The following is a 15,003-nucleotide window of genomic DNA, read 5'->3' as shown; positions in this document are numbered from 1 at the left end:
CAGGGGGTCCAATTCTATGAGGCTCCAAAGAAGATGCCCCTATCCTTCATTATTCCAAATGGAGGGAAGGCGTTTAAAAGACGTGTGGTCCCTTTAAATGTGATGGCCAGAACTCCCTTTGGAATTCAGTCATGCTGGTTACACCCTTGCTCCTGGCTCTACCCCCAAAGTCTCCAGATATTTCTAGAGTTGGACCTGGCAACCCTAAGGGTTGTCAAACCCAGATCGAGAAATTCCTGGAGAGTTGAAGGTACAGCCTGGAGAGGGTGGATTTTGGAGACAGGAGGGACCTCAGTAGGGGATAATGTCACAGAGTCCTCCAAAAGAAACCAGTTTCTCCAGAGGAACTGTTCTGGAGATCAGCTGTACTTCTGGGAGCTTTACAGGAAGTTGGTGTGGGGATTGGGGAAGGACTTCTGTGGGGTACAGTGCCATAGACTCCATGCTCTAAAGCAGCCATTTTCTCCAGGGAAACTCTAATTTGGAGATCTATTGTGACTCCAGATCTCCAGGCCCCACCTGGAGGTTGGCAATGCTCAAGGCAGAAAGGAAAGGAAGCGATCTTCACATTTAGGGCGGGGGCTGGCTAGGCAGTTGCTGAAACTTTTGTCCCCTCTCCAGATGTTCACTGCGTATATTGAAAGCGATGAGATCATCCCCGCTCTTTCTCCCTGTAATGAAGTCAGATACCATCTATAGTGTAATTAGAAGCTCGAAACGAGGAAATGAATCGCTACAAAATGTAACATCCTCTGCGATTTCAATTTTAAAACTGAGCAGCTTTAATGCAGGCCTGGGGGGGATTGGAAAGCACACCTGGTGCAAAGAGCCAAGGAAGCTGGCAATGAAACAAACTGCAAAAATTGGAAAAGATGGAAGAGATCTGGGCCCCTCTGTTGCAATTTAATAATGATAACTGCAGGTGGTGGATTCCAGAAACCAAGGGGCAGAGGATGTAGCAGTCGGCCTGCTCATTAGGACTCGGAATAAGACAAAGCTAGAAGCTGCAATCTCTCCCCACCCCCACTCCATTTTCTTAACCTCCATATAATCAGTTTTCCTCCACTCTGATCCCTGATAGTCCATAGAACACAGTGCAGGAACATGGTGGAAATCATCAGTGTGTGTAGTACAGTCCGCACCACATGGAGGAACACACATACAACTGCTTTATACTGAGGAGAGACTGTGGCTTGGTGGTAAAGCATCTGCTTTGCATGCTGAAGGGTCCCAGGTTCAATCCCTGGCTTCTCCATTTAAAAGGGTTCAGGTAGGAGGTGATGTGAAAGACCTTTGCCTGAGATCCTGGAGAGCCACTGCCAGTCTGAGTAGACAGTACTGACATGGATGGACCGAGGGTCTGCTTCAGCTTCGTGTGTTCATATCTCTTTCATAGTCAGCATTGTCAACTCAGACTGGCAGAGGCTCTCCGGGGATCTCAGGCAAAGGTCTTTCTCATCACCTCCCACCTGATCTTTTAAACTGGGAGTGCCAGGGATTGAACCTGGGACCTTCTGCATGCCAAGCAGGTGCTGTAGCATTGAGCCTTGGCCCTTCACTATCTTGTGGAATCTTTTCTCATAAATATCATAAATCATGTTTCTTGCTGTACAGGAAAATACTGATTTCCTTCCTTTTATGCTGTAATGCTGTATGTAGAATTGAGGTACAGGAAATAAATTATACATGCCTGGTGATTCTCCTTAAATATTGTGTTGCCAAGTTCAGACTCTTTTGGGGGCATTTGTTTAAAATAATTTATTAGCTGCCTGTCTTCCTTAGAGAGCCCAAGGGGCTTGCAGTATTAATAAGAAACATGTTTTTAAAAAAACCATAAAACCAAAACTTTAAAGGCACAATTTAGGACTGCTTTAATCACAATCCTAAAGAAAACCATCTTCGGCTGCCTCCAAAAGATCAAAAGTGAAGTGAAAATGAAGGTGTACCAGGTTGTTCCATAATCATGGGGCTGTCACTGAAAAGGCCCTCTCTCATGTACCCACCAAATGAGCATCTTTGAATGATGGGACAATCAAGAAGGTCTCTCCCTGTGATACCTCTGCCTTCTGAGGCTGGGTAGGTGGCAGTTGGGAATATGCCTTTCAGATTCCCACTTTGCCTTTTAAATTCTCCATGTACAGTCGTGTAGTACCAGCATTGCTCTCTTGGATGCCGACTAAAAACTGTTTTATTCACTGAGCATTGGTGGATGACCTACTTTTGTTTTCCTTGCTGGGCTAGAATCTGGGAGGCCCATGTTCAAATCCCCCTCTGTCACAGAAGTTTGCTGGCTGAGTTTGGCCCCATTGCATCCTCTTAGCCTAACCTACTTTACAGGGCTGTTGTGAGGATAAAAAGGAGGAGAGGAGAAGAATGTAAGCTGCTTTGATTCCCCTTTGGGGATAAAGACAGGGCATAAATGAGGTAAATAAAAGTCATCTAAAAGTGATGGCCATCATTCATTGGTGAATGCCATTAGGAAGAACTTCTTGACAATTAAAGCGGTTCCTCAGGTTTCCTTGGGAGGTGGTGGGCTATCCTTCCTTGGAGGTTTTAAAACAGAGGCTAAATGGCCATCGGACAACAATACAGATCCCGTAAATTTAGGGGGAGGATATTTGTGAAGTCCTTGCATTGTGCAGGGGGTTAGACTAGATGACCTTGGAGGTCCCTTGCAACTCTAAGATTCTGTGTCCAAAAAAAAAAAAAATGAAATCCCTGTCTGTCTTTAGACAAACATTCAAATTCATGGGGGATTATTGCCATTTTGTACATGACTGGTCACGCAGAAACACTCTGCTAGTTTTTCTTTTTTAATAACACAGCAGTGTAACATCATTCTGTCTTAAAATGTCTCTAAAAAAGGTAAATTTCTCCTGCCAGTGGCCCATAGTTACTCAGGACTGTATCTTTGGTCACCAGTATCTTTTGGCAGTTAGTAGAGCATTGAGAGAATGAAGTTATCTTTGTACTGCAGTGTTCTCTAAATTCAGTCTTAGGTGATTGCCACATCCTCCCTGGCTACCAGTGGGGGAAGAGGGGGGAGGGTCAGGGTTGCCAGATTTCAGGCTAGAAAACTGGAGGTGTAGAGATGGAGCCTGCGGAGGACAGGGACCTCAGTGAGCCCACCTTCCAAAGTGTCCATTTTCACCAGGGAAACTGATCTCTGTAGTCTTGAGATTAGCTTGTAATTCTGGGGAATCCCTAGGTCCCACCTGGAGGCTGGCATCTCTAGGGCTGGGAAGAAGATGTTATATAAAGCTGTTGGTTTAAAGCAGAGGGAATATTATTCTTGGCAGAAGTTCTTTTCCTAAAGCCGGGCGCAGGGCGTCTTTCCAGGAATTACCGCAGCAGGGAGATCAAGCACACACCTGGCTAAAAAGAAGGTGTTACAGCCTTCAGGGGGAAGAATGGGGAACAGCTGAATGAGGGAGCACAAAAAAACGATCATATCAAAGTGTGTATTTAGCATTTGTTATTCAGGGTTTTATCCTAGACTTGGGGAACAGATTTACCTGGTGTGGGTTTCCAAGGCTGCGCTCAGTAAGAAGGTGGAGTGAAGTTGTCAACAAGAGTATCCACCGGCAAGGCTTTTTTTTTTGTAGCCGGAACTCCTTTGCATATTAGGCCACACACCCCTGTTGTAGGCAATCCTCCTGGAGTTTATAGTAGGCGCTGTACTGAAAACCCTGTAAGCTCTTGCCTGGAGGATTGGCTATATTGGGGGGGGGGGGGGAGGGGGTGGCCTAACGTGCCACAAAACAGCCCTGTCCACCAGATTTCTCAGAATTCTGGAACAACCTAGGAGGAGGGAGGTCAGGGGATGGGATTGCCATAATCTATTACAGGGATCCGGTATGGTGCCTGTGCAAGCCATGGTGTCCCCTGTTAGGGTTGCCAACCTCCAGGTGGGTCAACAGTACAAAGCACACAGCTTCCCGTGACACCAGCTTCCTTTCAAAATAAACCAGTTCGACAACCTTGAAAAACAATAACATGTATTAACTTCATAAACAACCATCCAATTAGTCCTTGATACAAAAAGGAAACGTATACACCAAGAGTTCACTCTTTTTCTGAGGCAAATTGCTCAGTTCATTCCTTGAAATCCCTGGTGCAATAATGAAAATGATCAATGTCTGTTGATGGTTGCAGCCAATAATCCAAATTTGAGCAGACAAAGTCGTACTGGAACCCTTGTTTCGACTGAGCTTCTTCAAACTGCAAACAATCCTTTTAGCAATTTCTTCATACCCTGTTATTGTTTTTCAAGGTTGCTGAATTGGTTTATTTTGAAATGGAAGCTGGTGTCGCAGTAAGCTGTGTGCTTTGTACTGTTTAGCTATCTCTTTTTGCCGTGATTCTCTTTTTGTGTTGTGGGGCCTGGAGATCTTCTGCTATCACAGTTGATCTCCAGGTGACCAAGATCAGTTCCTCTGGAGAAAATGGCTACTTTGGAGGATGTACTTTATGGCAGGGGTGGCCAACGGTAGCTCTCCAGATGTTTTTTGCCTACGACTCCCATCAGCCCCAGCCAGCATGGCCAATGGCTGGGGCTGATGGGAGTTGTAGGCAAAAAACATCTGGAGAAACTTTTGAAACTTGGAGGGTCTTTTGAGGAGAGGCATTGGATGCTATGCTGCAAATTTGGTGCCTCTACCTCAAAAAACAACCCCCCCCCCCAAAGCCCCAGATATCTGGGGAGCAATTCTCCGTTATTCCCTATCGGAATCAGTCTTCATAGGGAATAATGGAGTGCCCAGCAGACATTTTCCTCTCCCCCGCCCCCCACTTTCTGATGAAACTGAAGTGGGGGAGGGCCTCCAAACCAAGGGATCCCCTGCCCCCACCTGGGGATTGGCAGCCCTATCCACACTGCCACTCACCTGTGCGTTGGGAGGAAACTGATGGCAAAATGGAAGGGCATGATTGCCATCCCAGTGCAGTTACACAACTTTATCTTTGCTCATGGATGGTGATGCCATTGCACTGGGGACAACAGTCGCACCCCTATCTGTAAGTTTCCATCTCCCCCACCTCCTGCTGGTTGCCTGGCAACCCTGAGTAAAGCAAGCTTCCTGTCCTGTTGCTCTGTGCACTCATCACCCCATCCTGGGTCCCTTCAAATCCTTATTTTAATAACCTTTGTGCAGGCAGATGAAGCTGGCTTGTACTGGCTTAGACCATTGGTCCACTGGGCTCAGTATTATCTTCTCTGGCTCATGGTTGCTCAGCATCTGAGGAAGAGGAAGATATTTCCCAGCATCCTTTGAGAGTCTTTAACAGGAGAGGCAAGGATTGGACCTGAATGCAGATAACATGCAGTCACCTCTGCACACCATGCAGCTTCCCTGTATAAAGCATGTGCTCCATCCACTGGACCATAGCTCCTTTGCCTTTGATTGAGTTCTGTTTCAGTCACACCATGGCTCCTGTGCTCTTGACTAAGTCTTGCTTCTTTCTCTCTCCCTCTCTGACCAAAAAGAGTTGATGCTTATTACATTTCCACACAGAGCATACTGAAGTGAAGTCTCTTTATTGCTAAACTTGAACTTGGGAGTAAATGACTGGTGTTCTGTAAACAAGTACAGGGCTTACTATTTCTGTCCTGACTTTTATAACCTGCCGTGTGAGATCTATCCATTTCTCTCTCTTTCCATCCTTCTCAGTGTCCAACAAACACCACTTTGTAGACAGCAACCTGCTCTTCCAGTTTCGTATGAACTTCCGTCGGAGGAGAAGGTTGATGGAGCTGCTTTCTGAGAAATCCCGTTTGATACCAGAGAGTCATGACAGTCCCTTCTGCCTGCGCAAGCAAAATCACGACAACAAAAAACACACCAGTTTCCTTTCAGGTACGTTCTTGTTTAGATGTAAAGGCATTTGCTGATTCCTTTAATTTCAGGGCCAAAGAAAGCATTAGAAGGGATCATCAGAGTGAACTGATGCCTTTCTACATTGACCCAAGATTCAGGCCTATGTGGTTGACGCACACAGCAGAGCAAAACGAGATGGTAGATCTTTGAGGTGGTGGAATGGATTGTACCAATTCAAGCTAGAGCAAACTGTATCTCATAGGGCTTGTTCTCCAGGCCCCTGATCATTCTCATCCCTCTCGTCTGCACTTGTTCCACCTTGAAGTGAGGCCTCCAGAAGTGCACACAAGACTCCAGGTGTGGCCTGACCAATGCAATGTACAGTGGGACTATGACATCTGGCAACTTGGATATTATTTATGATGCTTTGCAATCAATTAAATTTATCTCATCTGAAATCAGGACCTGATTTCTCTGCCCTGAAGCCTTTCTCCCCTGCTCTAATCAAGCTGATTCCATTTTGAATTTCCATCTTGACTCCCTTCTTAGAATCATAGGCAATACTCCCTCTAAGCTATGGATTCTTGTGAGCAAAAACTCTGCTTTGTAAGCTACTGCCATTAAATTGTGAGCTACTGCATAAATTAGTTTGTTCTGGGGCCATTTTTCTTGAGCTAAGACAAAAATGTGTGAGCCAGAGGTTAAAGAAGAAGATATTGGATTTATATCCCGCCCTCCACTCCGAAGAGTCTCAGAGCGGCTCACAATCTCCTTTATCTTCCTCCCCCACAACAGACACCCTGTGAGGTGGGTGGGGCTGGAGAGGGCTCTCACAGTAGCTGCCCTTTCAAGGACAACCTCTGCCAGAGCTATGGCTGACCCAAAGCCGTTCCAGCAGCTGCAAGTGGAGGAGTGGGGGATCAAACCCGGTTCTCCCAGATAAGAGTCCGCACACTTAACCACTACACCAAAATGGCTCTCCACACCAAACTGGCTCCACACCAAACTGAGCTAGCTCACACTAACTCAGCTTAGAAGGAACACTGATCATAAGACTTGGAAGGGGCCTCCAGGGTTATCTAGTCCCTGCACAATGCAGGAAACTCATAAATACCTCCTCCCCATGATACCTGCTCCATTCCCTTCCCACTTTCTGACTGGGCTCAGGGGTCTCCGTTCCTGCTTGTATCTGATGAAGAGAGCTTTAATTCTTAAAATCTTTTGTACTCTGGAAATCATGTTGGATTTTGTTGCTGGTGGTGGAAAGTGTTTTCAAGTCACAGCTGACTTACGGTGATCCCTGTTGGGTTTTTCAAGGCAGCAGACTTTCAGAGGTGGTCTGCCACTGCCTGCCTCCACGTCAGGACCCTGGTATTCCTTGGTGCTGCTGAACTCAAAACCTTGCTCTTGTCCTCCTCTGGTATCGTGGCAGGAAATCTGCCTGTTAAAGGTAGATGGGGGTATTCCGGCAGCCATCCGATGAACAGACGTAGGTTCTTCGAGGAAAATTGTACCTCAAGAGGCAATAATAATTTCCTTCTTCTGTATTTCTTTTTTGTTGGACAGTGAGCCCCAGCAAGGAGATAAAGATCATCTCTGCAGTCCGGCGGAGCAGCATGAGCAGTTGCGGGAGCAGCGGGTACTTCAGCAGCAGCCCGACCCTCAGTAGCAGTCCACCAGTCCTCTGCAACCCCAAATCTGGTAAGGGCAGCATCAGTGCCTGTTACAACATCGACAGCTCTCTCTTACACAGAGAACAATGAAAACAAAAAAACGTTTCTGTCTGCCGTGCCTAGAGAACTTTGGAGGAGTCTGGTGGGATTTGGGATACTAGGGACAGCTGTACTGCTATTATACGCTACTATTATAGACCTCTAATTCGGAGCCGCACTCCATGATCATAGCCTCACGTGATGCCACTGTTGCTTGACTGCAGGTGCTTTCGCACATGCTGAATTATCCACTTAAGCAATAGTTTGTAAGTGGGTTTCCCCATTTTGCACAGGAAGATTCCATTGCAAAGTGGATTGAAAGTGCATGATTCAGCATGTGTGAAAGCTCCCTAAATCACATTGGATTGGAGACGGAATCTTTGTCTCACAGTAAAAACAGGAGATACTATCTGCACATCCGGGTAGTTACATTCAGGGGTGGCCAAACTGGCTCTTTCACGCATATTGTGTGGCTCTCAAAGCCCCCACCACCTTGTTGGCTGACTTGGAAAAGGCATATCTTTCTTTAAATCACTCCTCCAAGCTAAGCCAGCTGGTGGCTTGGGGAATGCATTTAAAGTTGCTTTCTTTCCACCTCTCCCTCCCTTCTCCCTCTATCTTCCTTCCTTCCTTCCAGCTGTCAAACATATGTCATTCATGTCTTGTGGCTCTCAAACATCTGACATTTATTCTATGTGGCTCTTAGGTTAAGCAAGTTTGGCCATCCCTGTGCTAGGATCTGATTAGACAATACATTAAATGCAGGTTGTGAGAAACCCCAGCCTAACTCATGGTTAATGTGTGACTTGGAACTCACCTTTAAAAAGGGGGTGGTGGAGGTGCAAATCAGCTCCTGAAATCTCTGCTCCGAAGACACGAGGAACTGGCAGTAGGACAAACAACTCACTCTCCCCCGCCCCCCCCCAGCCCTTTTCTGCTATCAAAATTACATTTTGGGGGGGAAGCGAGGGAATGATGATGCTCTTCCTGCCTCTGTGCAGGTGCAGAAACCGATTTGCGCACCCCCCCCCCCCCACACACACCAGAAGGTAACATTGTGTTTAACATGTCACCTGATCAGATCCTTGGAGCCCTTCTCGCTGATACACTCAGTCTGAAGGTATAGAGCACTCAAGCAAGGGAACATTCTACGACTCGATTCCTCCATGCAGTCTGAAATGAAGTGAGCCAGCAACAGACGCATCATGTGAGGGTAACAGTACGTGTGGTGTTATATTTCTCCGTCGGTTCACACTAGTTATGTATTTTCCACCATTTGAACCAGCACATGGCAATCCTTGCACTTGTATGCAACACTTGAAGTCCTTTGTGGTGAAAATTTCCATGCACACTGAAAGAAATAATCAGGAGTCGGGCATATGCCTTGATGTAAACTGGCATATTATGTGCTGAAGCCCAGCTTGCTAGCCAAGGACTTGCATTTCAGTGCACCTGCAGGGCATTTTGAGGGTTGGCTCTTGCGACTTGCCTGCTTCAGAGCCGCTGAGGATTGTGTTGTCTTCAGCACATCAGGGGCATGTTCAGAAGCGGTCTTGTGCAGGCTAGCAAAGCGCACAGAATTCGGCATCAGCTGTATCCCCCTGAAGAACCAATCTTTGCCTGGATTCAGCGATGCACCCTGCTGACCTGTCTACTCACTGCATCGATGTGACAACCGCTGCTCAGGTTTACTCGTCTATCAGCTGAAAGAATTGGCCCTTAAATTAGGCGGGAAATCCCACTTTACAACTGGTTAAACTGGTTTGTGGTTCGCTCTAGTTTTCTGCATGACTCAGAGGAAACCCAGTGCTGTGATGGCAAGCACGCCTGTGATTTATTACGACCCTTTAATTAAACAGGGCAGCACATGAAAGGGGAAAGCAATAAAAGGGTAAAACTATGAGTGTAGAGAATTAGGAATATTCCCAGCTGTTGCTCTCAATCAATATTTGACAAGTCCCTCTTTAGTGAGATGAAAGCGGCCAGTGTTTTTTTTTCCGAACTAATTCCGTAAAGAGGAAAGATCACCCATTGCTACCGCTCTTCCTGATCAGGAAATACATTACCACCAGTCGCTCTTCATTCATTCCAAAGGGAGATCTGAATATCAAAGAGCAGTTTTGGGGCTTCCTTCCTCACATCTTCCATTCTGCATTAATGTACTCTTCCTTCAGAGCCAGACATGAAAATTAACCTTTGGACAGGAGGCAAAGTTCCCTTCCGAAAAGGAACAGCTTCACAAACCAAATGACTGTGATTTAGAATCTCATTTTGTAAGCGAGAAATAAACCAAAAATTGTCATTTTGCCAGATTCAGACATTATGACTAACTGCGGTCTTGTATCAAGTCAGACAGTCTTCAGCCTGCACCGGGAAGGAAGGAAGGAACAGATGAGCTTGAAAACTTTCAGGGCTCAGTCTCATCACTAATTCGTTCGTTCGTTCGTTCATTCAAATCTCTGAAACGTCCAATCCCCAACTGTATGGGGCTCTGGGCAATTTACAGCAGGTTAAAAACATCAGCATAATACCACCAAAGCACAACATTAAAAACCATTAAAATCAACAAATCAGTGTAATCTCCAAATGACATCCATAATTTAATCTAAAACCCACTCTGGAATGTTCTTCTATCCCACATGCAGGTTAAGGAGGTTTAATGAAACCACGGTTTGTCCGTGATGTCTGAACATTGCCAGTGTCTGGACTGAGACTCAGTTAAAAGGATGCAAAGCGTCAGGGGTCATTTCATAGAAAAAGAGGTGCCGGAGCTCATTAGCGCAAATCCTTCGCATATGCCACACCCCCAACACCACCAGATCATATCAGTTTAGCATCTACATCGACATTTTTCTTGAATTACAATTGTCCTAATAAAACCTTACTGCCATCATGCTTTTAAAATTACTTTCTCTTATGTGGCCACAGTGGCATGATAATGATTTCCATCTGTCTGCTTTATATGTTTTGGTTATTTTTTTGGGGGGGGGGGGGTAAGAAAGAAAGAAAGAGCACAATAAAATGTAGAGGTTCCAGAGCTCTGCTCCTGTGAGCTGCTGCCCAAAATGAGGCCTGCAGAATATTGTTTAAACTGGGGAGAGGAGAATTAGGGAACAGCACAGATTCTTCACTGTTTGGTGCTAAAAGGGGAGTAGGCATGGCAAACAATTCCCATGAAACACTATGGGAACTCAGAAAAAGCAGGCCGTATGCCATGGATTCAGTCCCAGCCTCCAAGAACAGCTTTTTAAAACACTTTTCCATGTTCCACAGTGTTAAAGAGACCAGTGACTACTGATGAACTTCTGATGCCCGGCGCACCCTATGCCAGGAAGACCTTCACAGTATGTCTCAGCTTCGCATGCTTCTCTTCTGTTACCTTTAGGAATAGGCTATCTTGTTTGTAGGATAATTTGTATGACATTTTGCTCAGTGGTTCACACACACTGCAGCGGTCTTAACCATTGGGCAATGGGGCAGCTGCTCCCAGGCTCCACTCTGGACTGGACACGGCCATGTCCCCTGAACCAAGGAGGGGTGGCTGTCTTTGTGGCGGCAGCCGCTTGTGTCTGCTTCATCCATGCCTCAAGCAGCTGGTTTCCAGGGAGAGCAGTAGCTCTCATCTCCTTCCACTGGATAAGCACTGCCCCTTGCTTGGATCCAGCTGTTAGGGGGTGGAGCCTAGCAGGGAGTAGCAGAGATTCCCAAGCACCATCCTTGATCTTTGTTCAGGGCACCAAATTCACTAAGATCACCCCTGTTCACACAATCATTCTTATGGTGGGATGAACTATATCTGCATCTCTTAATGTAAGAGCCACACAGAATACACATTGGATGTTTGACAGCTACAAGACATGAACATCACATGGAAGGAAGGAAGGAAGGAAGGAAGGAAGGAAGGAAGGAAGGAAGGAAGGAAGAGAAAATGGGGGATAGTGAAAAGAAAGCAACTTTAAGTTTAAATGTATTCTTTAACCCCTGGCTGACTTGGCTTGGAGGAGTGATTTAAAGAGAGAAATGCCTTCTCCAAGCTGGCTGACGGGGCGGTGGTAGCTTTGAGAGCCACACAATACATATGAAAGCCAAATGTGACTCCTGAGCTGCAGTTTGGCCACCCCTGTCCTAAAAAGGTAAAGGTAGTCCCCTGTGCAAGAACCAGTCGTTTCCGACTCTGGGGTGATGTTGCTTTCACAACATTTTCACAGCAGACTTTTTACAGGGTGGTTTGCCATGCCTTCCCCAGTCATCTACAGTTTCCCCCCAGCAAGCTGGGTCCTCATTTTACCGACCTCGGAAGGATGGAAGGCTGAGTCAACCTCGAGCCAGCTACCTGAACCTGGTTTCCGCTGGGATCAAACTCGGGTCATGAGCAGAGCTTAGGACTGCAGTCCTGCAGCTTTACTACTCTGTGCCACGGGACTGTGTTAATTTTAGCTGTAGGGTATAGTGTGGCAATGTCCTAATGCTGTGGGGGGTTACTGCCATAGGATGGCACAGAAGTGGTATATTTCCATAGCCATCAGTGAAATCTGCATACTTATGAATGGGTTAGTGTACCCTCCAGCTTAGGCTCAGGGGGTGGTGGAAAGAGCCCTGCCAAGGAAGTAACTGTTGTGTATGTAGACTCACGTGGATGCTCCTCACCAGTGTTCCCGCCTGGCTCATTGGAGCTTTGAGGACTGAGCTTGGGGACTCTAGAACAGTGGGCAGTAGGATCCAAATCCCTGTTGCCCTGGCTCAACCAGAAGCCCCCTGCTGATCTAATGGCGTTCTAGCATGGGAACTCAGGATTGTATATAGTTAGCCTCATTGGCCCGGTTAGCCAGTCTTCTAGCTTACTTGTTATCATGCTGTAACTCAATAAAGAGCTATGATCACCGCAGCCGCATCTCTTCCATGCACCGAACCCATTCTATTATAGTAACGGTGTGCATGTGTGCCTGCTCTGAATTTCCATTCCAGGAGGCCGCTGACTGCAGCCTCTTTCTGAGTCCACACAGCAGGGAAGAGATATTTGGTTGCAGATGATCCCTTGACCAGAGATCACAGTTGAGGCAGGAAAAAGCAATCAGTGCTTGTGCCCTGTTTTAACGGTGGCTCTTTAAAATCCTTCTCTCTTTACAGTCTTAAATATCGTTCTTCCTTTCTCTGTGTGAGCTTGCTCATCAGTGGAACCATTGTTAGAAACTGACAGATCTTTGGAGGAAATGATGCCTTTCCATCCCAAACCAGAAATATTTCTAATGTTTGCCTTCTGCTTTCTGTGAAGGCTGATGAGCCCAAAATTTTATTTAAACACACATACACGCGTTATAGGTTTTTTTTTTAGATTTCTTGGAATGGAAACCAGTTTGAGCCTCTTTGGATGGGAATTGGTGAACACTGTGGGTTTGGGCAGAACCAAGGAAACATGGATTGCACTGTTGTTGTTTTGATCTTGGAACTGCACAGACGAGAGAGTTAAAGCGTGCATTTTCTCTTTCCTCAAGATCATAGGCGACGCTGTCGGGTGGGGGTTTGTTGTGCGTGGAAGCAAGCCTTGCCACATTCAAGCCGTGGACCCCAGTGGCCCTGCAGCTGCAGCAGGAATGAAGGTAGGCTTATTTAACATCACAGGTAAAATCAGTCGGGTTGCCATTTTTTCAGGGCTGCTCCAGATGCGATAGCAGGAAGCCCTTCCATGTAGGTAGCAACACTTAGCTCTGTGAACATTACAATGTGTGATAATTGCAGAAATGATTGCAGATGATTGCAGACACTGTTGCCCGTAGTTCTGGTTACTTTTATGCCAAGCTTTTGCTCTGTGCTCCCTGCAATAGCAGTGTGAGGTCTGGACCAAAGTGGACTTAAATTGGACTATTACAAGGACTACCGGGAGCAGAGACTCCTCATTTACTGGTTAAGCTGGGCAGGCATCATTTGGAAAGGACTGAGTTGATTGTTTGGATTCACTGCTTTGGTTTTCCTTTGTGTTTTGATCTCTTATTAGAGATTGTATATAACTATATTATTTATTGTTGACTTGCATATTACTGAATTATTCTGTATATTTAATATAGCAATTTCTCAGATTTTCATCACTTATAGTTGAGGGTTTGTATACATGGAGGCTTTGGGTTTTTAAGTTTCACCTTCTCCCTGGTTCTCACTATTTTGCTCATTTAAAAAAACTGGTTGTAGGTCTATTGCTACAGCAGCATTACACTATAGCCCAGGGGTAGCCAAACTTGCTCAATGAAAGAGCCAGATAGAGTAAATGTCAGATGTTTGAGAGCTGCAAGACATGAATGCCAGATGTTTGAGAGAAGGAAGGAAGGAAAATAGATTGGGGAAGGGAGAGGTAGAAAGAAAGCAAATTTAATTTTAAATGCATTCTCCAAGCTGCCGGCTGGCTTGGCTTGGAGAAGTTTTTTAAAGAGACAAATGCTTTCTGCAAGCCAGCTGATGGGGTGGTGGGGGCTTCAAGAGCCACACAATAGGTGTGAAAGAGACACAGTTTGGCCACCCTTTCTATAGCCACTATTACTTTGGCTGTAGGGATATTGCTATAGTAGCATTATGCTACTGCCACTATCACCCACTATCATTTTTTTAAAGCTAGCAAGAAGTACTTCAGCAATGGGTGCAGGAGTGGTGGGGATAAGGGACAATGGAGGAATGGAGAATTCCACCACCATCCTGGGTTCCATTGCGATAAGATCACAGCGGGGGAGTCGCCCTGGTGTGGCAACCGCTTACGTTTGTGTAGCCGTTTTGAGCTGGTTCCTCCAGTTTTCAAATCAGAATTCAGATCTGTCCAAGGAAGTAAGCAAGTTTGCCCCTCCTTCTTCCTCTCCCAATGTGAATCTCCTTTAGAAGTGCATGCGTGTGTATGTATTCGCAGGCACACAGACAGCTTCTTCGAACTCAGGATAGTTATAAATCTGGCAATGAAGAGGCATCTGTCCTTCTCTAAGAAGTACGCTCTGCCGGAGTTTCTTGGAACACTCGAGTAACAAAACTAGACAAGAAAACTTGGCAAGAATGGAAAGGGCAAGGATCTGAAGAAAAGCCAAGGTTCAGCGTTATGCTTTCTAGAAGAGCCTTCAGCTTCAAGACAGCACCCCCCTTCCCTCCTTCCTTCTGGACATCTGCTGCAGGCTGGATTTATTTACTTCCCTTCCGGGCGCCATGAAGAGCAAACTCCTCAGGGTAGGACTTCTGCCCTGCAGCTCTGCATATGCCCTTGATGGCCCCCCGTTATAGAATGTTGGAAAGACAACATGCTGCAAGACCAGCACAGCTTCTTATATTTTTTAAGGCTAGGGGTGGGGCGGTAGGGGGAGAGTTATCCAAAAGTAATCAATCTCAGTGGGTTCTGGAGCAAAGCCTGGAGCAGTCTGTTAAAGCAAAGGGGAGAAATTGCTGGTGTTGAATTTCTAGCCAAAAAGAGAGAGAGACAGAGACAGTCAGCGGGACTGAAGTCTGTTTGG

General features: G+C 46.1%; 1 protein-coding gene across 2 annotated transcripts in view; it reads left to right on the top strand.

Annotated features, from left to right (window-relative positions):
- DEPTOR (DEP domain containing MTOR interacting protein) overlaps positions 1-15,003 on the top strand; it is a 93,887-nt gene that overhangs the window by 64,099 nt on the left and 14,785 nt on the right. Inside the window, exons 5-8 of one of the 2 annotated variants that reach the window (XM_060243266.1) lie at positions 5,670-5,873; positions 7,383-7,517; positions 10,802-10,872; positions 13,021-13,125. In XM_060243266.1, coding sequence (XP_060099249.1) covers positions 5,670-5,873; positions 7,383-7,517; positions 10,802-10,872; positions 13,021-13,125 — 515 coding nt within the window. The remainder of the gene's footprint in view (positions 1-5,669; positions 5,874-7,382; positions 7,518-10,801; positions 10,873-13,020; positions 13,126-15,003) is intronic. The other variant, XM_060243268.1, reaches the window with a different exon arrangement.

The sequence above is a fragment of the Heteronotia binoei genome, chromosome 7 (assembly GCF_032191835.1).
Source record: "Heteronotia binoei isolate CCM8104 ecotype False Entrance Well chromosome 7, APGP_CSIRO_Hbin_v1, whole genome shotgun sequence".
Lineage (NCBI taxonomy): Eukaryota > Metazoa > Chordata > Lepidosauria > Squamata > Gekkonidae > Heteronotia > Heteronotia binoei.
This window is presented reverse-complemented; position numbering and strand designations above follow the sequence as displayed.